General features: G+C 43.6%; 1 protein-coding gene across 1 annotated transcript; it reads right to left on the reverse strand.

Moving 5' to 3' along the window:
- Positions 1-5,895: 5,895 nt before the first annotated feature.
- On the reverse strand, positions 5,896-25,545 carry LRRC58 (leucine rich repeat containing 58). The gene is made up of 4 exons (XM_037892058.2): positions 24,999-25,545; positions 16,112-16,240; positions 14,549-14,826; positions 5,896-12,437 (listed from the first exon to the last, which is right to left on the reverse strand). The coding sequence occupies exons 1-4, from the start codon at positions 25,499-25,501 to the stop codon at positions 12,229-12,231; spliced, it is 1,119 nt and encodes a 372-aa protein (XP_037747986.1). The 5' UTR covers positions 25,502-25,545; the 3' UTR covers positions 5,896-12,228.
- Between the last annotated feature and the right edge of the window lie 809 nt (positions 25,546-26,354).

Here is a 26,354-nt window from a genome sequence, read left to right on the forward strand (position 1 = left end):
GTGGACTGCACCACCTTGCTGTGCTCAATGATGCAGCAGTTAGATGGCTGAACAATCTAGATGGCTGGGGGTGGTGGTGGGGGAAATAAACATGGGGAAACGGAGTATCTGGTCACTCGATTACAGATCTAAAAGTTGCAATTCTTCAACAAAAAAACTTCAAAACCAGACTCCAACGAAAGACTGCTGAATTGGAATTAATTTGCAAACTGGATACAATTAACTTAGGCTTGAATAGAGACTGGGAGTGGATGGATCATTACACAAAGTAAAACTATTTCCCCATGTTTATTCCCCCCACCGTTCCTCAGACGTTCTTGTCAACTGCTGGAAATGGCCCACCTTGATTATCACTACAAAAGTCCCCGCCCCCCCCGCCCCGCTCTCCTGCTGGTAATAGCTCATCTTAAGTGATCACTCTCGTTACAGTGTGTATGGTAACACCCATTGTTTCATGTTCTCTGTGTATATAAATCTCCCTACTGTATTTTCCACTGAATGTATCCGATGAAGTGAGCTGTAGCTCACAAAAGCTTATGCTCAAATAAATTTGTTAGTCTCTAAGGTGCCACAAGTACTCCTTTTCTTTTTGCAAATACAGACTAACACGGCTGCTACTCTGAAACCTGTAGATATCGATGTGTGATGCATATGAAAGACGACAACTTGATACAATGTTTGGGTTCCTGAAGTTGTTGGGAAATATTTACACCTTCCCTAAAAACCTTCAGCCAATCACTGAGACAAACAAGTTTGGTTACAATTTGCGGGAGATAATGCTGCCTGCTTCTTGTTTACAGTGTCACCTGAAAGTGAGAACAGGCATTCACATGGCACTGTTGTAGCCAGCATCGCAAGATATTTACATGCCAGATGTGCTAAAGGTTCATATGTCCCTTCATGCTTCAACCACCATTCCAGAGGACATGCATCCATGCTGATGATGGATTCTGCTCAATAACAATCCAAAGCAGGTATCTTCCCTGGATTAAAACAAATTCTCTTCATGGTAGGTTTTGTAACTCACTCCCTGTGACGGGGTTTACAGACCCCAATGGTATGGCTAAGACTACCCTTCCCTCCTACCCCCTCCACTGACTGGGGGAACCCAGGGAACATCAGCAGATGGGAGACTATAACTTGGCCACTAGGCTCTCAGATTGCCCGGCAAGGCCATCCCAAGACTGGAAGACTGTTGAGGTGTGGCCTGCCCACTAGGCCTCTTGGCCCCAACTGAACTCTGCTACACTCCCCTTTTTAAATGCAGCTTATGGAGCTTAATATTAGTTGACATAGGAATTGTCACACCAGTGGCTAGCTAATTTGGTAACCTCTCTGAAACCGCATGATTCAGAGGCATGTGCAAGAAACACCATGATGGACAATGGAATATCCAGCTCACTGAAGTTTGGTGGTTTTTTTTTTTTGTTTGTTTTTTTCCAGTTAGAGGGTTTTATTTCCTTTCTAACTGTTTAAATCCTAGCTAATGTAACTGTGAATGTTCTCATTATCCATATCTGATCTTCTCAGAGTTGCATATAGTTTGTTGGAAATGTCTTTCTGCATCTAATTTGTGCAATGCAGCCTTCTTGCCCTGAGCCTTAGTGGTGGATGTACGTAGCCTGGGTTCTTCTGAAATGTACTGCAGGCATTTAATCTTCTATCCAGATACCATTGTGCAACTATGTCCTGTGCTCTGAAGATTTACTCTGTAACCTCATTAGCATTACTATCTTGGAGGTCACAGAGGATGCAGAGTTAATTATTCACTTTTTCTAGGAAAGGGGGTAATGGAGGCTTGTGGTTTTAAAGTTTATTTAAACACTAAAGCTAAACTTCCATGAAATCCACAGTTGCAGGAATTCCTTTGGCTGGCAATTTTCAGTGTGAGCTGCAGAGTGGTGTAGTGTGGAAAATATCCATAGGAACTGCGTTGTCAGCAGTCTTGATCCTAATTAGAACCAGCCAGCCTGAATCTACCTTCAAAAACAGGAGGTGGTGGTGGGGATTTGGGCCCAGGGTCTCCACTCCGTCAATGCCCTGAAGCTTATTTTATAAAAAAAAAAAAAATCTCCTTCATGACATGGCCTCTACAGAACCGCACTGCAGTAGTTGCTTGCCTAGTCCTGGGACCATTTTTGAGCAGGAGCACCTGATTACAATATTCCATAGATTGAAGTATAAATATCTTGCCCCCTTCTTTGTTCTTGGATAGATGGAGGAAGCAAAAAACCACCTCTCTTTTTTTTCATGTTATTTAAAACAGCTTTAAATATAGTTGTATTGTGTCTGAAAAAAATTGTTTTAATTTTGCAATGATCTTGGCAAACTTTGGGTGTTCTTAGGTTGCCTGGTGTCCTCCACAAGATGATGAACCTATCTGGGAGGGAGTGAGATGGGGTTTAGGAGGTGTTCCTCTTAACCTTGGATGGTCTCTGGTTCAGATAGACATGACAAGTGTTTCTCAAGCCTTGGGGAAGGCACCCCAGCTAAGGGCTGTGATAAGCATTTTCTAAAAGGACCTAAAGGGACTATAAGACTCTGTACCAGAAACTGCTTCTGGAAGAGGTTCTGATATCTCAGGAGCAGAAAAGAGGTACTGGAGCCCGGAAGACTCCCTCTATTCTGAAGTCTGATATTAAACCCTAGGCCAAAAAATGGGTCATCTCATACAGGCACCCTATAAGGCACTGCCAAAATAAATTCTATTGATTAAGGATTCAAGTTCTTTGGATGGAGCCAAGGACAGTGCCTCTTATGGTTTCAGAGTTTCCAAGAGGTCACATAAGTTAAAAAAGGTATGTCACCCAGGATCCTGCTATCAGATCTCGCCAGACCAGCTTTCTCTAGGGCTGTAGATTAATTGCAGTTAACTCAGGCGATTAACTCAAAAAAATTAACTGTGATTAAAAAAATTAATAGCAATTAATCGCACTGTTAAACAATAGAATACCAATTGAAATTTATTAAATATTTCTGGATGTTTTTCTACATTTTCAAATATATTGATTTCTATTATAACACAGAATACAAAGTGTACAGTAAAAAGAAAAGGAGTACTTGTGGCACCTTAGAGACTAACAAATTTATTTGAGCATAAGCTTTCGTGAGCTACAGCTCACTTCATCGGATGCAGAGTGTTCACTTAATATTATTATTTTTGATTACAAATATTGGCACTGTAAAAATGATAAACAAACGAAATAGTATTTTTCTATTCACCTCATACAAGTATTGTGGTGCAATCTCTATTGTGAAAGTGTGACTTACAAATGTAGATTTTTTGTTACATAACTGCACTCAAAAACAAAACAATGTAAAACTTTAGGGCCTACAAGTCTACTCAGTCCTACTTCTTGCTCAGCCAATTGCTAAGAAAAACAAGTTTGTTTACATTTACGGGAGATACTGCTGACTGCTTCTTATTTACGTCACCTGAAAGTGAGAACAGGCGTTCGCATGGCACTTTTGTAGCCGGCGTTGCAAGGTATTTACGTGCCAGATATGGTAAACATTCATATGCCCCTTCATGCTTTGGTCAGCATTCCAGAGGACATGCTTCCATGCTGATGATGCTCATTAAAAAAATTATGCATTAATTAAATTTGTGACTGAACTCCTTGGGGGAGAATTGTATGTCTCCTATTCTAAAATATATTCTGCCATATATTTCATGTTATAGCAGTCTTGGATGATGACCCATCACATGTTCATTTTAAGAACACTGTCACAGCAGATTTGACGAAATGCAAAGAAGGTACCAATGTGAGATTTCTAAGGATAGCTACAGCACTTGACCCAAGGTTAAGAATCTGAAGTGCCTTCCAAAATCTGAGGGAAGAGGTGTGGAGAATGCTTTCAGATGTCTTAAAAGAGCAACTCTCTGATGCGGAAACTACAGAACCCGAACCATCAAAAAAGAAAATCAACCTTCTGCTGGTGACAGGTTTCAGAGTAACAGCCGTGTTAGTCTGTATTCGCAAAAAGAAAAGGAGTACTTGTGGCACCTTAGAGACTAATCAATTTATTTGAGCATGAGCTTTCGTGAGCTACTCCGATGAAGTGAGCTGTAGCTCACGAAAGCTCATGCTCAAATAAATTGGTTAGTCTCTAAGGTGCCACAAGTACTCCTTTCCTTCTGCTGGTGGCATCTGACTCAGATGATGAAAATGAATATGCATCGGTCTGCTCTGCTTTCGATTGTTATTGAGTAGAACCCATCATCAGCATGGATGCATATCCTCTGGAATGGTGGTTGAAGCATGAAGGGACATATGAACCTTTAGCACATCTGGCATGTAAATATCTTGCGATGCTGGTTACAACAGTGCCATGCGAATGCCTGTTCTCACTTTCAGGTGACACTGTAAACAAGAAGCAGGCAGCATTATTTCCCGCAAATTGTAACCAAACTTGTTTGTCTGAGTGATTGGCTGAAGTAGAACTGAATGGACTTGTAGGTTCTAAAGTTTTACATTGTTTTATTTTTGAATGCAGTTATTTTTTGTACATAATTCTACATTTGTAAGTTCAACTTTCATTATAAAGAGATTGCACTACAATACTTGAATTAGGTGAATTGAAATATACTATTTCTTTTGTTTTTTACAGTGCATATATTTGTAATAAAAATAAATACAAAGTGAGCACTGTACACTTTGTATATTGTGTGGTAATTGAAATCAATATATTTGAAAATGTAGAAAACATCCAAAAATATTTAAATAAATGGTATTCTATTATTAACAGTGCAATTAATTGCGATTAATTTTTTTAAATCATTTGACAGCCCTAGCTTTCTCACATCCAAAGTTTGGCTTTGTCTGGGCCAAAGCATCAGGAATCACCACCTTCTTAAGGCTTTGTTGGAGGGGATGTCAGAGAACTCAGATTAGTCATTGATGCTAAGTCCAAATTCCGATGCAGTGAGCTGTAGCTCATGAAAGCTTATGCTCAAATAAATTGGTTAGTCTCTAAGGTGCCACAAGTACTCCTTTTCTTTTTAAGTCCAAATCGTTACCCATTTGGATCAGCTGGATCAATTCAGAGGAGTTTCTTCAGAGCCCCCTTTTTCTCCCCTATCCTCCAACCACAGTTAGATGAGCTCTTCGTGCTGTGAAAAATCACTGTTCTGGATTAAGTTGGTGCTGTCATTGGAGCCATGGGGCCATATTTCCTGCCAGAATTGAGTAAAGCAGGTTCCTTGCCATTCTTCTGCAACTTCATCTCAAAAGGATCCTCGTTTGGGCACAGGGACTCCTTTGGAGTTTTAGATGTGAGCCCGGGGAGCTCTAGAGTTTAACTTTTTCCCCAGATACAGGTATTGTGCACCTTGGAGCTTTTGGCCCTGTGGTTCTTTGTCTCCTGCATCACTAGTCTTTTTGAAGAATGGGGACACGTCCAAGGTCTTCTACTCCAAAAAAGGAAAGGTTTGTGAGAGGAAGACGGTGCTGAGCAGCCGTCGGTGACGGCAAAGTCCCAAGCAGGTGTTGTGGGAGAAGCTGTGTAGCCCCCAAAGGTGGCCTGCTGGGCAAGGACATGTGAGGAGGGAGAGGGCTTTTCCAAGGGCTGTTGCTGGAGCCAAAGCCTTTAGGAAAGAGAAGAGAACAAGGGGTGTTGTTGCCCGATGGGGCCCCTGGTGTGGTATAAGCTGACCATAGCTGGTCTCTTGGAGCTCCTTGCAGTGCAAGGCCCTGCCCTGTTCCTTGTTAGTATAGTGGTGAGCAATGTTCCCTCTAATTTTTTCCATCCATGAGAAGCACCAATATTGAGGTATGTGCGGATGTGTGCCACCAGGACAAACAAAAAACCTAGATATAATATATATTTTTAAACAGCTCATAGGTATGGAAGAAGAAGAAAGAATATTAAAACAAGGGATAATTAACAAGGTGCCTGGCTTAAGATGTTTATTTAATATCAAATCAAATAAAAAGAAAATTAACACTGCCCTTGGAGTACATGTATTTTATCATCCTTTCTACAACTCAAGCTAGTAAACACACCAAAATGTGGCCTACTGAAAACAACTATATAAATAAAACAAAAGTCATGGGCATTAAGCAAAAGCATAAAAAATATGCATCGGAGGCCCAATTTAATAACCTACTCCTACCACAGGCCACTAACTCTTCCGGGAAAGCTGCTCTCACAAAATGAAACATCTGCCAAACACTAGCATGCTGCGGACTTTTGCAGTTCCCAGAACTATCCCTCTTGCATGCATGTTATCTGCACACATAGCTCAGCTTTAAGATGCTAAACAAATCTATGAGTCAACTAGCAATAGTCATGCTCTCATCACAAATATTATCACAATCTTTTCTGATCCTGGAAAGGAGAGTAAAAGGCATTCACTCAGGCTTATACAATTTCTCTGAGACATCAACTCTTAATTTGATTAATACTGGACACACATAGAACAGTAAAAATAAGTAAAAGTGACACAGACAGCAAAGTTTCAGAGTAACAGCCGTGTTAGTCTGTATTCACAAAAAGAAAAGGAGTACTTGTGGCCCCTTAGAGACTAACCAATTTATTTGAGCATAAGCTTTCGTGAGCTACAGCTCACTTCATCGGATGCATCTGGTGCCACAAGTACAAGCCTTTTCTTTTTACAGACAGCAAACAAAACCACAAACAGATGACAACACTGAAAATATGAAGGGAAGTAAAACATCAAATGGTTGGTTGTGGGTATTTTAAATGAGTGTTTAGGAGGACCCACACTGTGCAAGTGCAACAGAGCCTTTTAGAAATAGGCAAAGTTTTTCTGGTTTCACATTGTGTGTGTCACCAACTCAAAAACTCAGAGTAGAAGCCCTGGAGCACATTAGCACATGGCTTCGGAGTTTGCAGACAAATCCCTGCTTCAAAGAGCTTGCAAATAAGGTCTTCATTCTACAAAACACCTAGCACCACACCTAGTGCCTGCTACTTATGAGTCATGAGGAGTATTTTGAAGAGCCAGAACTATACGATGAAGTGAGCTGTAGCTCACGAAAGCTTATGCTCAAATAAATTGGTTAGTCTCTAAGGTGCCACAAGTACTCCTATTCTTTTAGCAGAACGATACTAGATAGCAAAGATCTGGCCATAATGGTTTCCAATACCTCTCCCCAAACAAATTCTAAAACTTAATGGAAATTACTTGTCTGGAATCCAACTCTAACTGAAAGGGCAAACAAATAAACAACATCCATGGTAAAGTTCTCCCAGTTTTAACAATTTACTATGTATTAATTAGTAACACAGGATATTTTTAAAAAAATCATTAAGATCACAGTTTTCAGATATCTACAATAGTACAAAAGAATTATGCTGTTAAAAGAATCCTTTTCTTTCTTACCGTAAGCCATTAACACCTATGTAAACTTTGTTTGAAATGTAACCATGCAAATGTCATGAGCTAGGCCTATCCACATGCTTTTGCTCCAGTATTCATTCACTAAAGCCCCAATCCTGCAAACACCTATGCATGGGAGTCCTCCACATGCATAACTGTTTGCAGGATCAGTGTCTAAAGGCTATGTCTACACTGGCAATTGAAGGACAAAACTTTTGTGTCTCAGACAAGTGCCAGTGCGAACAGCGCGTTGTCGGCAGAAGCACTCTCCTGCCAACAACATGAATGCCGCTCATTTTGGGGGGTAGAAGTATTTTGTTGGCAGGAGAGCCAACAAACAGCAAAAACAGTGAGGAATCCGGCGGCACTTTAAAGACTAACAGATTTATTTGGGCATCAGCTTTCATTGTTTTTTACCCATGAAAGTTTATCCCCAAATAAAGCTGTTAGTCTTTAAAGTGCCACCGGACTCCGCATTGTTTTTGTGGATACAGACTAACACGGCTACCCCTCTTGGTACTTGGCAAACAGCAGCTACACTGCGCAACTTTTAATGGCATGGCTATGGCAACACAGTCATGTCGCTAAAAGCTGTGTAGTGTAGCCATAGAGAGTAGTAAATAGCATGGGGTGAGTAAATAGCATGAAAGCAGCTTCTTAAAGCCACACCAATCAAAATAAAATCACAGATCTATTTCTTTTAACCAGGGATTGCTGTACTTTACCCATAAGATCACTACAACAGAAAGATCAAAGTGTTTTTTTCAGTTTGTTCACTGTGTGGACTTGACAGCAGTTTAGAGCCTGATTCTGCACTTATTAAGACCTCACTGCAACCTAATCTGCACTCTTTAAAAATACTCATATAACCTCCTCAGAACTCTAGGAAGAGGACAGATTATTAACACTTATCTACAAAAGCAGCCAAAATGCTTTACAATAAAAAAAAACACCAAGTCAGATCCTGCATTAAGATCTGCTAATACAGAATCCCTCAGCCCTCTTTCTCTCTCTGCTCTGGATCTGTCTCCCTCCAATCAAACTAAATCTTAACCCAGCCCCCCGGTCAGCAGCAGTGTGGAGGTAAAGGTAGCAATACCATACTATACCACCCTTACTTCTGCACTGCTGCTGGCGGTGGCTCTGCCTTCAGAGCTGGGCTCCCAGTCAGCAGCCACTGCTCTCCAGCAGCCCAGCTCCAAGGCAGCACCGCCGCCATCAGCACCGCAGAAGTAAGGGTAGCAATACCACAACTCCAGTACAATAGCCTTGTGAGCGCCCCTACCCCCACCAACTCCTTTTTGGGTCAGGACCTACAATTACAACACTGTGAAATTTCAGATTTAAATTTTTAAAATCCTGTGACCATGAAATAGACCAAAATGGACTGTGAATTTGGTAGGGCCCTGCATATACTTTTAAAGTGTGTATTAATGTTTTAATTTCAATTCAAATTTCCAGTCGACTAATTTGGCAACAGATAACTAGGGGGTGTTGGGGAAGTTCAGGGGGGTATACACCTCCCCAGTGGGGGGAAACCCCTGTCTGTATGGGAAGTGTTTCCAGTTCACCTACATGAGAAATGCCATGTAGTCTTGACAATTCTGTAGTGGCAGGTAAATTGTCATTCAGTTCACTCAACATTTATCAGCTTCAGGCAGTCATCTAACTCATTTCAGTTGAGGATCACATACAAAGCCCTCAAAGCATTAGTGGTGACAGCCAGGATAAAAGTTAAGAGGGCTACAGCTCATGCTCCCAGAAAGACGAGCAGCTGGGGTCAGGGAGATATGCCTGCTGCCTGGTAATCAGGTACAGCATGAAGCTAGATTTATTCTTTCTTCTACCACAGCAGAAGACTTAGCCCAAAGCCCCACATAAACTACAGTAATCTGGACCTACGTGCAGTGGACAAGTTTTGTGAAATCTGCAGCACCTGAGAAAGTCTGCAGCAGCTCAATTTAAAATACTGAGGTTTATAATTAAACATGAAATTGAATATACTCAGAAAAGACGCCCATGTTTTACACCGTCCCATTTTCCAATATGGGACATATTTTTGTACTGACAATTGCTAACTGCAGCGCAAAAGCCAGCAAGAGGGAAGTAGCTGAAGCTACTGACACCTAGGAGGCAGTTTGGGATTGTTGGATAAGCACATTTACTGAACGTTTCTAAAATGATGAACGGTGAAGCAGAAAGCTATGCTGATATTTAAATTGTCACCTTTTGGTTTCAGCATTAGTGCCCCATTGAGATGAATGAGGCAGTTCACACCTCTTGGCACTATTGTTTCAGGCTGCTGGCAGACTCAGGAACACTACCAACTCAGTTTACAATCAGGTTGTGTTTTTATATTTATCTGTAGAAACATTAAGTCAAGAATTAAAAAAAACAAACAAACAAAACACTAGATTCTGCAGCAAAATTCTACAATGATTTTCATGAAATACACACAATCCTGCCTACAGTCTAATTTTAATTGACCTAAGGGGCAAGAGTGTTACTGCTTCCCCCAGGAGACTGTTCTACTTTCTAATCCTATGGGGAAAGAGAAAATCTCGAATTTCTATGATTCTGGTGATGGAACCCTCCCTTTCTCACTACACTAGAGTTGAGATATTACCAAATAATGGACAGAGACAGTTTTCAGAAATAACATTTTTGGCTTAGTGTTACAATCAGTTTACAGCTCATAATGAAATAATGTTAGAAATATTCTATATTCATACATTTCTAGCAAAATATACTTTTAAAAACCGTAAGGCACCTTTAAGACTTTGTAAATCAACACAATGCTCATGATAAAATTCCACAAGAGGGCTGGATTAAAACCCCTTAATCCTTTAGTGTTCAGTACAAGATCACCAATGCTCTCATCAGAAAAACAAAGAAATCAAGAGGTTTCCAAGATGGAGTTATTCCTGTATTAGAGTGCACCCTGAAGAAGTCTATTTGAAGTATCTTGGAACTATTCAAGCAGAAGAAAAAAAAAAATCTCCCTGGTGTGTATAAAATGCATTAAAAACAGTTCTTTGAACTGGGTAACAAAGATGCATTGTGGGGATTAAGTTTCATTACTCAGTGGATTAAATCCCTTCCATTCATTACTGCCAACAGGAGAAAGGAACAAAAACAAGCCAATTCCTCCCCATACAATTCAATCAAAGATTTGAAAAGCAGACAGTGAGCAGGACAGAAGTCCATGAGAAATTGCATTTGGCCACTGCAGAACTCATTAAGATATTCGTTACTGACTTCTGAAAGTCTAGCCTCTTACTGAACAGAGATACACATAAAAGAATTGGCCACTGTATAAACTGCTTCACATCAAGTAGATTTTTTTTTTTTTAAAAACGTGATCCCACTGTTCACATTAACTACCTGCACTCAAACTCACCATCAGCTCTCCTTGGCAAAGAGATGGAAATACCTATCAATTTCATTAACTCTTTAAAAGATATATGTATTTCTCAATTAAATATTTGGCTACAGAATTATATCTAATCTCTGCAGTTTTCCTTTAAATACAGTTTAAGGTAACTGAATACATTATCTGAACAACGTAAAGGATTGCATGAGCAAGAGTGAATGCAAAACTAATAAAATATACAACCACCTTCAACACCAACTTGTCTCCCACACAACACGCTCAAAGTGACTTGCCTTCCACTTCCTCCTACCAGCTTCTCTTTTCATACTGGGATGGAGGGAAAGAATAGTGCTCTGCAATGTTCCTTACTCTGTATTTCAGCTGAAGGAAAGTAGTAAGTTTTTTCAAGGCACAAGTTGCCGAAACCATGTAATAAACTTCTCACACAGAGATTTTGCTTAACGCCTAATGTAGGCAATGACAGCCTTAGTGCGTGGCCTCCAATATGTGAAGTTATACTGTAAAAAGTGAAAAGAAGCTATCCTCAATAAAGAGGACACAACAGAAAGACCAAGTGAGAGGCACTATGGAATTCACACAAGTTTAGGAGCACATTTGCTCCACTGGGGCCAGATGAGTTTAAAGGACAGGGGAGGGCAATGATTTGGTTCTTTAGACAGGGGCATATGGCTGTAGATCTGTATAGGTGGCAAGGCTCAGTGAGATGCTTTGCATGTATTCCCAATCAACATGGTGACACCGATGCACCAGTTGCAAAGAGGCGATAAAGATGAGTCAGAAGGAGAGACTAACAGCAGCCTTGTATAAAAAGGGAGATAAACACCAAACCGGCTCAATACTGGGGCTGTAATAAACTAACATCTACAATAGATGTAGACCTTAAGTCTGGAGCAGAGGAAGACAGTAGCCAGATCTTCGAAAAATCCATCCCCAACAAAAAGAAATTTCATTTTGGGGGGGGGGGGGGGGGGGGAGTATGTAAATATGTAAGCGAAAATCAAGGGAGAGAGCAGAGTGTTGAAGCATGATACGAGAAAGATTTGCTGATAAATACAGCACTGGAGTCCATACACTCAGAATAGCACAGTTACACTCTTGCTGATTTACCATAATGTAATACCCCAGAACAACAGTCTTCTTTGCTTCATATGGTGCTAAAGCCAATCATAGTAGTGAAGTGTCATGCTGTCAAAAACCCCTTTAGACAGGCTTCCCAGACATGGCAGGTCTGCTCTCCCTGACCCCCTTTACACAGATCTCCATGGTAGTTTAGTGATAACTGTAGCCCCACAACATCCCCATGTAGGCAAGGCATTGAGTTAAATCTTCTAAGCAGCATCACACCAAGCAATTCTAGATTTGCTCAGATGTGCTGCCGCTTACATGACTTGAGGACTGTTTCTAATGAGCCCCTCAGGAAAGAGCCTCCAGCTCTGCATTTCCACTATTGCTTTAGTGACATGTTTCTCTTCTAGTCCACCACTCCCTTTTATCCAAGAAGAACTTTCTGCATCCTGTGTGCAGCAACAATGGCTTCATCCTCTGAGTCAGACTCGCTTTGGGAAGTGGAGCTCTGAGAGGCGGAGCTGCAGGGGGAAGAGCATTCTGGGGAGCACAGATAGTGCATCAGCGGCAGGCGGTACTTCCCACAGAAGTCAACAAATTTGATTTGTCGGACACAGCTGTCGAAGTAGACACCTGGAAGGGGAAGGAAAGCAAGGCAGTTTTTAAAACAACGACTCAATGGTTTGTTGTGAAACCTGCATGCTCCACAGAAATGAACAAGCCAGCCATGATTTCTAATGCACCTGCCTCATCTTAGGGATTAATTCAAACAGCAAAGGTTATGGAACTAAGAATTTTTTAGTGGGGAGGAGCATATCTGTGTGCTGAAGTGGAAACTGAAAGCATCAGTTTATGTGTGGCTTCTGGCAACACATTTATCAGATTTTTTCAGAGAAAGTAGCAGTTTGCCAGGTATCTGCATCTCATGCATTTTATACCATGGCCCCACTGCCTAATTTTGCCAACTATTTTCTCACTCTAGGATAGTGTTTGCAAAGTAGCTGCTAAAGTAGCTGGAAGTGGAGCACCAAAAGTCAGGACACCTGTGTTCTATTCCCAGCTCTGCCACTGATTCCCTTGAGTTGCAAGGCCACACAGTGACTTAAATTCTTAGTTTTCCCACCTGTAAAATGGAGATAATACTTAGCAGTTACCTCCCAGGGGTTTGAGAGAATTCATGTTTCTAAAGCACTTGAGATACCCAGGTGAAGAACGAGGAGTACTTGTGGCACCTTAGAGACTAACCAATGTATTTGAGCAGAAGCTTTTGTGGGCTAGGCCCAAGCTTTAGTGGGCTAGGCCCAAGCTTTAGCCCATAAAAGCTTATGCTCAAATACATTGGTTAGTCTCTAAGGTGCCACAAGTACTCCTCGTTCTTTTTGCTGATACAAACTAACACGGCTACCACTCTGAAACCAGGTGAAAGAGTTACAGAAGGGCAAAGTACTATTTGAAGAGAGGAACAATGGCCAATTCATTCCACAGAAAAGGAAATTTCTCTAAGAATTCAGAGGTAACGTCATGCTGGGGACTGTCAAACATGTCTTTAAATGTTAAATCCATTTACCCGCTCTATTTTCCAGTCTACCAGGCCCCTTCTAACAGTTATCAAAAGTGCGTGTATATAAATAAAAGCTCTCTCCCTCATAACCCCATTTCTCTTCTGCTTGAGTGAAGTTACCATGCTGAACTTGGATGCTATTTTCCATGAGAACAGAACAGAATGATGCCACAGTTATGTTCTCCTCCTACTGCAGGGAGATTGTTCTTATTCTGACACAGTCATTTTCAGAAATGTTTCTAGAGGTGTGTGTGTGGAGTTTTTGTTTTGTTTTTTTAAATTGTAGTTGCCTTTGAGTTAACTATGCCTCTGCAGCATTTGTAGCAGCAAACTGCAGATCAGGATTAAGTGAAACCACTCAATCTATTTTTAGGTTTCAGAGTAACAGCCGTGTTAGTCTGTATTCGCAAAAAGAAAAGGAGTACTTGTGGCACCTTAGAGACTAACAAATAAATTGGTTAGTCTCTAAGGTGCCACAAGTACTCCTTTTCTTTTTTCAATCTATTTTCATTCTCTAAGCTGTGTGAAATGCAAGGAAAAATTCCTCTCCCACTCAATGCAACCCAATCTCTGGCCTCTCCATCCACTCCCTGTTTTGAAGCTGTCATATTAAGTTGTATGAAGCGGACAGAATCAGGACCGAAGAAGTGGTAGTTAAGGAACAGACTAAGAAATAGACTATTTGCATTAGAATAAATCCCTTGCAAAAAAAAAAAAAAAGCATTGCTTGGAACTCCCCAGTCTTGTACAATGCCTGTAAAATCCCTTGCATACAGGTTACATGTGACACTTGTGCTCAACACTATGGGATAGGTGCTTCACGAATCCCAGAACACGTTGGTACAGCTGCATCGTTCTAAAAGTGCATTTTGCGTACCAGCCAAAACAGTTCTATCAAAAACTGTGCTCCTGTGCAGAGGTTGCAAACCAGTGCTAAGATTTTAAGCAATCAATGACCCTGCAGGGACTTTCTTGCTTAGGGTAGAGACAGCCCAAGTTAAGATGCAGTGACACAGTCCCTTGAGGAAGAGGATAAGACAACACCTGGGGCTACTGAAATGCTCACAGGAGGAACTGACTGGTATGACAACACATACAATTAAGCTACTAAAAGGAGAGCTAGGTTAGAAAGAAATAGAAGAGCTGGCAGGTGAGAACAGGGAGCAGAGAGCAGCTAACTTACCTCCGCACTTAGGATTGGGGCAGTTGCTGGCCAGGCTCAAATATCTGACAAGATTCCCTGGGAGATCACTGGGAGCATAGGGAATGTTGCGGGTTTTCATGGTGCGTCCAGCTAGTTCCAGGAGACTTGGGGGATTATAAGTCAGATCACGGACAAAGCGAACAACCAGTGGGTTTCCTCGCAAACTCAGCTCTTCCAGGTGAACCAGGTTGAGGATCTCCCGGGGGAGGTACGTCAGCAGGTTGTTGTGAAGGCTAAGGGAACGTAGGGAATGCAACCTGAAAAAAATCAAGAGGAAGACAGTCAAGAGGAACAAGCATTACAAAGCACCACCCATTTACTGCCTTTCTCACTAGCTTGTTTCCTTTGGCTTTTTCCTTTAAGCACAAAGCCATGCTAACAGAGTTGCTCGTCTAGCACACAGACTAGCCTATGCAGAACTTGGCTCAGCTCCTCAATGCATGTTAAAGAAATAAGCAGGGTCTTAAATGTGTCTGCCAACCCACCCTAAAAAAATAGTATGGAACTAAATAGTGCTACACAAAAAGAATGCTTTTAGAGGGATGTTTCCTTGCACCAAGGGTATGTATCCAAAAGGCTCCACACAATGCTCTGAATAGGTCACCTGTTCTCACTCATGTATTAAAGATGAGCACACTAGCAGTCAGCTAACTCTGACAAACCCCATGCTTTCATTGTCTGCACCTGCATCACCGCATGCTTAGATCCTGTCAGAGCTCAAGAGCTAACCAAGGTCAGACCAGGTGAGTGTGACTGGGAGACACAACATATTGATTTGTTTTGTATGTAGAGCTCTCCCTTCCCTCAGCACCAAACCAATATTTCTCATACTGCATAAGGACACCATGCTGCTGGAAGAGTCATCTTTCAAATTAAACAAAACTAAGGTTCTGAACACTTGACGTCAGAGATCCCATGTCAAGAGTAGTAATGCTAAACCCTGCTATCCTGATCAAATTCCAACTTGGAAAACCCCACGCTTCTATCAGCTTAGCTTGGAGTTTCAATTGCACAGGGTATTCTTTACTTTCTGTCTTGAACTGCTGTGTAGATTTTTTCTGTTTTGTAGTAGATAAAACAATCTTACATTCAGAAGTGTGTAGTGAACCTTAGTGAATGTTTAAAACATTCTGATATCCTTGAATGAGATGCTCTAGAAGAGTATCGTGCAAATAAGATTGGGAAAAGATTTTGGGTACAAGGCAAAGGAGACTGAGCACAATAGGATGAAAAATGTATAGCGTGGCATTTATTTTTACTATTGGCATTTCAGCTTTCACATTTCCTGCGTCTGTGCTTAGATGCTATGGTGATGGCTCCCATAACAAATCCTAAAATGGACATTCACTTTCACAATATTTAGAATTTACAAGTCCTCCTTGCATTGCCTGGTGCTGAGAATCTCCCCCTGCAGACCTAACCTGTGATTAAGAACTAACGAGCAACCAGATCTTCCCAGGTACTCTCATCCACACTTGCAGAATAAAGAGGTTTGAGCATTGGCTGGTGGCTGAAGACAGCAAATTAGTTGGATATACTCACTGTGCCAGCTGAGGAGGAATACTCTGGATCTTGTTGTCAGACAGCACTAGGTAACTTAGAGAAGGCAGGTTTGCTAACTCAGGTGGGATTGCAGTAATGAAATTCCCTCCAAGGTACAAAAACTCTAAACTGAAAGAGAAGAAGACTGCATTACTTCATTAATCCTATTTCTGCAGTTTCACTTAGCGCTGGGTCTCATTCAATTTATGAGAGATTTACAGCTTGCATTGCAGATAAAACAATTTTCGTAAGACATACCATATGAAGAGAAAGTTGACATATTATCAACGACCATAATAAAATGATAGTGGAGCAGCTCTGCTATAGTTAATGTTGAGTGTCATTTTCAGCTTAGTAGTTGACTCTCTAAGTGCTCCAAAATCCACATGGCAGCTTAGATGGTATTGAAATCTGCTGTGTGGGTAGCTACATCTCAAATATAATCAGCTATTTACAAAAAATCACATGGATCTTCTAATTTTTTTCCATGTACACCTTGGGCTCAAATTATTGCTCTAACCCTCCCTACACTGATCTCAGCTACAGCATGGGATTCACCACCCTTTTAGGGATACACTACTGAAAAAAGAAAAGGAGTACTTGTGGCACCTTAGAGACTAACCAATTTATTTGAGCATAAGCTTTCGTGAGCTACAGCTCACTCACGAAAGCTTATGCTCAAATAAATTGGTTAGTCTCTAAGGTGCCACAAGTACTCCTTTTCTTTTTGCGAATACAGACTAACGTGGCTGTTACTCTGAAACCTGACTACTGAAAAAGTTATTAAGAACATAAGAATGACCATACTGGGTCAGACCAAAGATCCATCTAGCCAAGTATCCTGTCTTCCGACAGTGGCCAATGCCAGGTGCTGCAAAGGGAATGAACAGAACAGGTAATCATCAACTGATCCATCCCGTTGTCCATTCCCAGCTTCTGGCAAACAGAGGCTAGGGACACCATTCCTGCCCATCCTGGCTAATAGCCATTGATGGACCTATCCTCCATGAATTTATCTAATTCTTTTTTTAACCCTGTTATAGTATTGGCCTTTCCAACATCCTCTGGCAAAGAGTTCCACAGGTTAACAGTGTGTTGTGTGAAGAACTATTTTCTTTTGTTCGTTTTAAACTTGTTGCCTGTTAATTTCATTTGGTGACCCCTAGTTCTTGTTATGAGAACTAGAGGTCTTAAGGGTTTATTAAGAGTAGAGTTTGTAACACCAGGTCAGCACAAGCTGAACTGATGAACCTAATGGAATGAAATCAAATGAGCATATGCAGCAAGACTGTGGCTCTGTTGAAGCCAGAGCGTTTCCAGTCTGTTGTCACAGTAACTGGATAGCTCAAGGTGATATGCTGTGGTCACCGAATCTGACTTGAGCTTAAATAAGTAACTACATTTATGTGTATGGTGCGATATTCGGTTATAGCTGTGTTAGACTCTTCTTGGGGCGTCAGAGTATGTACTTTATTTTACCACGTCAGGGCTTTTGCATTTAGAAAGGGAATAGAGAGATGCTCAGCTGAGCTCAATAATGATATATTTACTCAGAGAAATAAGGACTACTTTTGAGATACCACTTTCACAGTTAGATCTAAAGTGCTTTACAAAGGAAGTTAGTCTAATTATCCCCCTTTTAATGATGGGTTAACTAAAGCATAGAGAGGTGAAGTGATTTGCCTAAGGTCGTCCTAGAGGCCAGTGGCTGAGCCAGGAACAGAATTTAGAGCTCTCGAGACCCTAGCCAATGTTCTATCCACTAGGCCACACTGCTTCTCCACATCAATGAACCAATATTCCAAGGGTTTGTCCACATGTGTTAGAATACGACCTAGAGAAATCATGATAACTGATGCCACATAAAATATTCAATGGAGACAGACCGATTTATGTTAAACGCAACAGTTCCTTTCTCCACTGAGTACTAATTCATGTTTAACATCCTGTTACCACAATACCTCAGGGCCATACTCTAATGTTTAGTTTCCCAGCGTAGAAGCGCTCCAACATTTGGATCTATCCTTTCTTTACAACTAATGATGCTTGTCCCCACTGCCCAAAGATGCTGGCTAGCATAAAACTTAACAGCTGGCAGTAGAGAGATCCGCCCAGAACTCTAAATTCAGATGAGATATCAAAATTTCCCTAAAACAAACTTTAACAAGAAGTTTCCCCATCTGGTCTACAAGTGGAGTGAGGAAGTAAGAGTTTAATCAGACAATACACTTATGCTCACCACTTTCTAGGATTTGGCAATTCTACAAAGAACAACACAGCTGCTGCTGAGACGCAACAAATTTAAGATCAGTCTCCTGAAATTATTGGTAAAATGTTTGAAGAAAGGAATTCTAGTGGGTTGCCTCTAACATCATATCTTTACCACGGCTCCAGTTGCAAGTCTACCCACACACTTAGCACCTGGCTTTTTTTTTTTTTTAAGTGGATATTGTGTATTAAATATGTTAAAGAGCACATACTTTGGCGCTCATCACATCAAACAGGTTTCAGAGTAACAGCCGTGTTAGTCTACCTACATGCCTCCAGCTTTCACCCTGACCACACCACACGATCCATCGTCTACAGCCAAGCTCTGCGATACAACCGCATTTGCTCCAACCCCTCAGACAGAGACAAACACCTACAAGATCTCTATCAAGCATTCTTACAACTACAATACCCACCTGCGGAAGTGAAGAAACAGATTGATAGAGCCAGAAGAGTACCCAGAAGTCACCTACTACAGGACAGGCCCAACAAAGAAAATAACAGAACGCCACTAGCCGTCACCTTCAGCCCCCAACTAAAACCCCTCCAACGCATTATTAAGGATCTACAACCTATCCTGAAGGATGACCCAACACTCTCACAAATCTTGGGAGACAGGCCAGTCCTTGCCTACAGACAGCCCCCCAACCTGAAGCGAATACTCACCAACAACCACATACCACACAACAGAACCACTAGCCCAGGAACCTATCCTTGCAACAAAGCCCGTTGCCAACTGTGCCCACATATCTATTCAGGGGACACCATCACAGGGCCTAACAACATCAGCCACACTATCAGAGGCTCGTTCACCTGCACATCCACCAATGTGATATATGCCATCATGTGCCAGCAATGCCCCTCTGCCATGTACATTGGTCAAACTGGACAGTCTCTACGTAAAAGAATAAATGGACACAAATCAGATGTCAAGAATTATAACATTCATAAACCAGTCGGAGAACACTTCAATCTCTCTGGTCACGCAATCACAGACATGAGGGTCGCTATCTTAAAGCAAAAAAACTTCAAATCCAGACTCCAGCGAGAAACTGCTGAATTGGAATTCATTTGCAAATTGGATACTATTAATTTGGGCTTGAATAGAGACTGGGAGTGGCTAAGTCATTATGCAAGGTAGCCTGTCTCCCCTTGTTTTTTTCCTGCAAACCCCCCCCCAAGACGTTCTGGTTAAACTTGGATTATTGCTGTGCACATTGTAAGATGAGCTGTTGCCAGCAGGAGAATGAGTTTGTGTGTGTGGTTTTTGGAAAAAAAAGGGGGGTGTGTGTGGGGGGGGTGAGAAAACCTGGATTAGTGCTGGAGGTGACCCACCTTGATTATCATGCGCATTATAAAGAGGGGTTTCAAAGGGGGATGGGCTGTTGCCAGCAGGAGAGTGAGTTTGTATGTGTGTGTGGGGGGGGGGGGGGGAAAGGGTGAGAAAACCTGGATTTGTGCTGGAAATGGCTCTACTTGAGGATCACTTTAGATAAGCTGTTGCCAGCGGGGGAGTGAGGTGGGAGGAAGTTTTGTTTCATGGTCTCTGTGTGTATATAATGTCTTCTGCAGTTTCCACGATATGCTATGCATCCGATGAAGTGAGCTATAGCTCACGAAAGCTCATGCTCAAATAAACTGGTTAGTCTCTAAGGTGCCACAAGTACTCCTTTTCTTTTTTCATTGCATCAAAGGGTACGCACACAGCTCTCTAACATCACAGAAGACTCTACAGCAGAGCTAAATGAATAACTGATTTTTCGGTTTGGCAGCCAAACTGAAAAATCCAAATGTTTTGTTTCATTTCAAACCAAACACTGAATTATTTTGCTTTTTTCCTTGCTAAAATGAGAAGCAAAACAAAAACCCTCTTTGGGTCAAACAAAGTGACATTTCATTTCTAAACACAATGTCAAAACAAAGTATTTCAGCATTTTTTTTAAAAAAAGTTTTTTTCAGCTGAAACCACTCTGATGTGAATTGGTGAATAATTTTGGTGATGTGTTACTATTTGCTGAAAAAAAATTCACCCAGCTCTACTCAGCAGCCTGCTCTGTAGGACCCAGCTACGTTCATTTGAGCCTTTCACACTCTCTCACTGCTTCAACAGTTGGGGGTTAATCAGGCATATGAAAGACAACAATAACTGCTGCATGAAAACAGTGAAGTTAAGAAAATGGATGAAAACCAGTTTAGTTTAAGTGTTCTTGGTGTCCAATTGGTCAGAAACATAATGATTCCCCTTTCATTTGCACTGATGTAGATATGGAGTAACCCCACTGAAGAGGAATTAAACTACCTAAAGACTGATGCAACTGCAAGGATAGAATACTTAAGTTCCCAGCAGCAAAAATGAAGATGCCAACTGCTATGTTTACTTAAGCGGTTAATTTCCACTGAGATCCTGTCATGTAATGACTTTGAGGCAAGTCTGAGTAGCATTACAAAGACTGAGCCCCACTCTTCTGACACCCATCTGTGAAGAAGCTTACTCTGACTGCAGGTGTATATATCAGAACCACAGTAGCACTGCCTCACACTAAGTGTTACTATACCAGGGCAGTCAGTCAGGAATAGCTATTTTGGAGTAACTGCGTATGTGGGTGCTCTTATTCCAGAATAACATTGCCTTATTTTGAATTAGCTTAAACCACTTCCAAAGCGGTTTAAGATAATTTGGAATAAGGTACTCTTATTGTGGAATAAGAGCAGCCACATACGTAGTTTTTTCAGAAATATTTAAAGCACTCTAATTTCTTATCCTACCTTATTCCAGATGAATTTTCACGTGTATGCAAGCCCAAAATATTACCTCTGCCTCCACCAGAATAGCGGCAAAGAGTCCTGTGGCACCTTATAGACTAACAGACGTATTGGAGCATAACGTTTGATAGTCTATAAGGTGCCACCGGACTCTTTCCCGCTTTTGCAGATCCAGACTAACACGGCTACCCCTCTGATACTCCACTAGAATAGAGGCACTGCTAAGTTATATTACACATGCAGGTTTGCAAATAATGGCTTCTCCAGGGCTCATCAAATGAGAAATATAAAGACCCATGAATCACTAGCAGCAGAAGTGCAGGTTTCTTTTATTTTACTCCCATATAATGGGTTGTGGAAAGAAGTTAAATAGCAAAATTGGGCAATACATATCAGAAACAGCTGACACATTTTAAAGTGACCGGTGAGGAAAAGAATAGTGAAAAGAGGGCATAAACCCAAAGAAGCAGAAGGTCTGTAAGGCTAGTTTGTCTGCTTATTTCTCTTTCTCAGCACTACTTGCTTTTGTTGTTTTTGACAGAGGACTTAAAGTGGATTGAGAACGTTTTCATAACACAACTGAAGAAGTCAAGGTGCAGAAACTTAAAACTTAACTCTTTGGGCAAGCTGCCCACACAGTACCTTAGTGTACATGAGTGTGGGGTAAATACTAATCCATACCTGCGTGTCACACACTAACTGGCCAGTATTGACCTTGCTGGCACTCACTAGATGTTTACCTTCTTGGTATCTGTGTTATGACCTTATTAGTTCTTCAAAGACTCTGTGAGAACATACTTTATTTCTAATGTAAATAGTCAGAAATGCTTTGGGGGGGGGGGTGCATACTATCATTCAGGTTCTCTTTAGACATTGAAGTAGCAAGAGAAGGCACATGCCTGATTATTTTTCATTTACAGGTAACTTTTAACTTTACAGATAGCTTGGGAAGCTGAGGGTATATTTATTAGGCTTGGTCTACACTAGAAAAAGTGACCTTTTGCTGTATTGTGACCAATAGGCAGTTTTGCTAAGGCAAAAAAACACTCAGGTATCTGTTAATAGTGAAACTCTACAGCTACAGAACAGTATTTTCCCTTATTGGTACACGGGCCAGCACTGGCATTTTGAACTGGAGCCTGATATTCTAGGCTTCTAGTGAGCTTCTGTGCTGGGCCCCACTGCATCACCACTAACAAAGCATAAGCTACTCTTGACTGTTAACTAAAATCTGCAGCAACCCAAGCTCCATTGCACAGTGTAGGCACAACTGAGATTGTAGTCTGAAACTAGCGCAGGAGCCTGAATAGGTTGGGAACATGCACCTAGTCCCCTCAATGGCCAAATTATACAGCAGCTCACCAAATGAGAATTAGGGGTGAGTATACAGACGACGAGAGACATGGGGGAGAATTTAGGCCTTGTCAATGTAAGGAAGTTGTACCAATTTAACCTAAGGGCACGTCTTCACTAGCAACATTAAAGTGCTGCCCTGTGGCTGTATAGTCACAGCTCTCCCAGCGCTATAAAAAAACCCACCTCCTCGAGGTGAGTAGCTCCCAGCACTGGTGCACTGTCTACACTGGCCCTTTACAGCACCGAACCTTGCAGCACTCAGGGGGTGTGTTTTTTCACACCCCTGAGCGAGAAATTTGCAGCGTTGTAAAGTGCCAGTGTAGATAAGCCCTAGGTTAGTACAGAAATCAATTTAATTAAATCAGTGCAACTCCCTTGTGTGGTATTTTGGTTTTAAGAGTGCCTTACACTGATTTTGTATAAATAAATTCTTTAAGGCACTCTTAATATAAGATAATATAATATAACTCAAAATACCACACAAAAGAGTTGCACTGATTCAACTAAATCAGTTTCTGTACCAATTTAGACAAACAAGACCTACAGGTGATCTGACACTTCTCTCCCCACTCTCTCACACATACATTTTTCTCAGACATCCGGGTTCTTGTTTTTGCATAAGAGGTCATTGCTCAGATGTACATAGGTTCAAAATCTGAAGCACACTGGAGACTCCAGTAAGAGGACACAGGGTTTCCACATGATTTACTATATTTACATCACATCTTCCTGAACCTTGCCCATGGACATCAGCAGCCTACCCAGCATAAGGTAAACAGCTCAAGCTTCTGGCAGAAGATCTAGATCCCTCAGAGAACCTTAGCCAAGAGCAGAGCTCAGAAATTTTTTCCCTTATACCAAGCTATGCTTAATGTCTGCTTCTCTTCTTTGAAGGTTAGTGGATGTTGCAAAAAATAAACACTCACTTCCCTGATGCAGATGGATCACTTGAGGATTGCCTGTTCTGTTCATTTCCTCTGAAGCACCTGGCATTGGCCACTGTCGGAAGACAGGATACTGGACTAGAGAGACCACTGACCTGACCCAGTATGGCCGTTCTTATGTTCTTTGGCTGCACATATAAAACTATTATTATAGCCTAAAGTCAGACAAGACGGGAGGAAAAGAGAAGAAAAAATATGCTACTTAAAGTTCTATATTAAAGTGAAAATGTGATTAGTGAGGGAGACATTGCATGTCAGATGGATATTCCCCCACCATTCTCCAACTCTATTTTCAATGGGATAACCTCTCTTCCCCAAATAAAAAACGTTATCATTACACAATCACTCACTACTTTCTCAGTCCAGGAAACAGCACGAGACTGGTTAAATCATCAGAGGTTGGATTAAAACTGGAAAAATAACCAACCTGAAGCATTAAGTGGAAACCCATAATGTTTAACATCCAAGACTAGACAACTGTAGCATGTAGCCTTATACAGCACCAAAAAACACTCATGTGATTTTGTCTACCTAGTTAGAATATGCTATAGGAGAGAAAGAAGTGCATTTTTAAATTGAGTTAGCTACCTCAAGTTGTCTCCTAGATTCAGCATTTACCAGATAACAGAGATGTACGAGTGTTAAATTGTAATGCAATTAGATTACGTTAACAGTGTTTCAAATGTGGTGGGCTAGCTCAAGCGAGCCAATCATTTAAAACCACATCTTTTCCCATAGCCTAGACATACTCTCAGGACACAACTTCACCAGAAAAAACAGGTGTTCTCTCAAGTTACCTAACAGGAGGTAAAATCCAAGTGAAGGCAGTAAGGCAATTTGTTGCTATCACATAAGGCAGAGACTCTGGGGGCACATGGGGTTTACCCTGACCCTGCTAACTCACGTGAAAACCACAAACGGCCTTGTCTTCACGATAGGTTTGAGAGGGGTAGACAGGTTAGTCTGTATCAACAAAAACAACGAGGCGTCCTTGTGGCACCTTAGAGACTAGCAAATTTATTTGGGCATAAGCTTTCGTGGACTATAACCCACTTCATCAGATGCATGGAGTGAAAATACAGTAGGCAGGTATAAACATACAGCACATGAAAAGATGGGAGTCGCCTTACCAAGTGGGGTGGGGGGGTGGGATGTCAGTGCCAAGGAGGCCAATTCAATCAAGGTGGATGTGGCCTATTCCCAACGGTTGACAGGGCTGTATGGGACACCTTGCCCAGGCTGACGCGTTAAGGGCAGCAGGGGAGTTTGAAGAAGGCGCTAACGCAGGGCAGCTCACGCTTTTTAGAGGCAGCTTCTGCCCTAGCCGCGCCACGCCCGCAGGGGCCGCCGCTGGCAGGGGCAGCGCACCGAGGGCGGCCCGGGGACCGGAGCCGGGGGGGGGAACCAGCGCTCCCGGGTTCTCCTCCCTGCGCTTGAGACTCCCGAGCAGAAACGGGGCCGGGGATCCTCGCTGCCCCTCGGGGGCCTGCCTGGCGCCGACACCGCGGCCGGGGGCTCTCGGGGGCCCCTCCCCGCCGGCGGCGCCCGGCTCTCACCTGCTGAGGGCCTGGATCTCGGGGGGGATGCTGTGCAGCCGGTTGCCGCCCAGGCTGAGGCTCTGCAGCCCCCGCAGCCCCAGCAGCGCGGCGGGCAGCTCGGTGAAGCGGTTGCCGCTGAGGTTGAGGACGCGCAGGGAGCGGGCGAGCGGGGCCTGCCCCAGCCCCTTGGGCAGCGCGCCGGGCCCGCCCAGCCGGTTGTTCTTGGCCAGCAGGGTGCGGAGCCGCGACAGCCCCAGCAGCTCGGCCCCCAGCGCCGCCAGCCCCGTGCCGCTCACGTCCAGCACCTCCAGCGCCGGGAACCAGCGCGCCAGCCCCGCGGGCAGCGGGCCCGACAGCCGCCGCGCCAGCACCAGCCGCCGCGCCTCGTCGCTGCGCCGCGCCTCCAGCTCGGCCGCCACCGCGCCCGCCTCGCCCGCCCCGCGCCGCGGCAGCTCCAGCTCCAGCAGCCCCGCGCCGCCGCCGCCGCCCGCCGCAGCCCCGGCCGCCTCCTGCGGCTCCATCCCGCTAGGCCCGAGCCGCGCTGCCGGGCCCCGCAACCTGGATCGCCCCGCCCCCGCCTGTCGCTGGGCTCGGGCACGTGGTGCGCCATGCAGCGCGCGGGGCGGCCCTCCCCGGGGCCACGCGCCCCGCCCCCCGCCGCCGCCGCCGCCGCCGCGGCCGCCGCGCTGCGGCCTCGTTCTGCGGGTCCCGGGGCGTCGCCTCCTGCGTCCCCCCGCCCTTGGCCTGCTCGCCCCTTAGTGCGTCTGCAGGTGCCCGGGCTGTGAGGCCGCCCCTCCGGAAGGAGCCTCAGGCCCTGAGGGGGATGAAGAGGCTCCTAGGGGGGCAGGGGCGGCAGGTTTGTAGAAATTTTGGTGGTGCCCAGAACCCGCCCCCGCCCAAACGCCGCCCCCCACCTGCCCAAGGCTCTGGGAGGGAGTTTGGGGATGGGAGGGGGTGCAGGGGTGAGGGCTGTGGCTGCAGATGAGGGCTTTGGGGTATGGGAGGGGCTCAGGGCAAGAGTGGGGGTGTAGGGGGTGAGGGCTCTGTCTGGGGCTGGGGAGCTTGGGGGGTTAGAGAGGCTCGGGGCTGGGGCAGAGGGTTGGGGTGTGGGGGATGAGGGCTCGGGCTGGAGATGAGGGGTTTGTGGTGTTGGAGGGGGCGCAGGGCTGGGGCAGAGGGTTGGAGTGCAGGGGGAGGAGGGCTCTGGCTGGGACTGGGGATAAGGTGTTTGGGGTGTTGGAGGAGCTCAGGGCTTGGGTTCAGGGTGTGTGTGGGGGGCGAAAGCTCTAGCTGGGGGTGTGGGCTCTGGGGTGGGGCAGAACTGGGGATGAGTTTGGGGTGCAGGCAGGCTGCTCCGGGACAGGGGCCAGAGAG

The sequence above is a fragment of the Chelonia mydas genome, chromosome 1 (assembly GCF_015237465.2).
Source record: "Chelonia mydas isolate rCheMyd1 chromosome 1, rCheMyd1.pri.v2, whole genome shotgun sequence".
NCBI lineage: Eukaryota > Metazoa > Chordata > Testudines > Cheloniidae > Chelonia > Chelonia mydas.

What these genes read in the sequence shown, in the direction of transcription:
- LRRC58 (XM_037892058.2), bottom strand. Translation starts at nt 25,501, where the DNA reads ATGGAGCCGCAGGAGGCGGCCGGGGCTGCGGCGGGCGGCGGCGGCGGC. An exon ending in GAGATCCAGGCCCTCAGCAG is followed by an intron (nt 16,241 to 24,998) that starts GTGAGAGCCGGG and finishes CTTCTCTTTCAG; the next exon opens with TTTAGAGTTTTTGTACCTTG. An exon ending in CCCCAATCCTAAGTGCGGAG is followed by an intron (nt 12,438 to 14,548) that starts GTAAGTTAGCTG and finishes TTCCCCTTCCAG; the next exon opens with GTGTCTACTTCGACAGCTGT.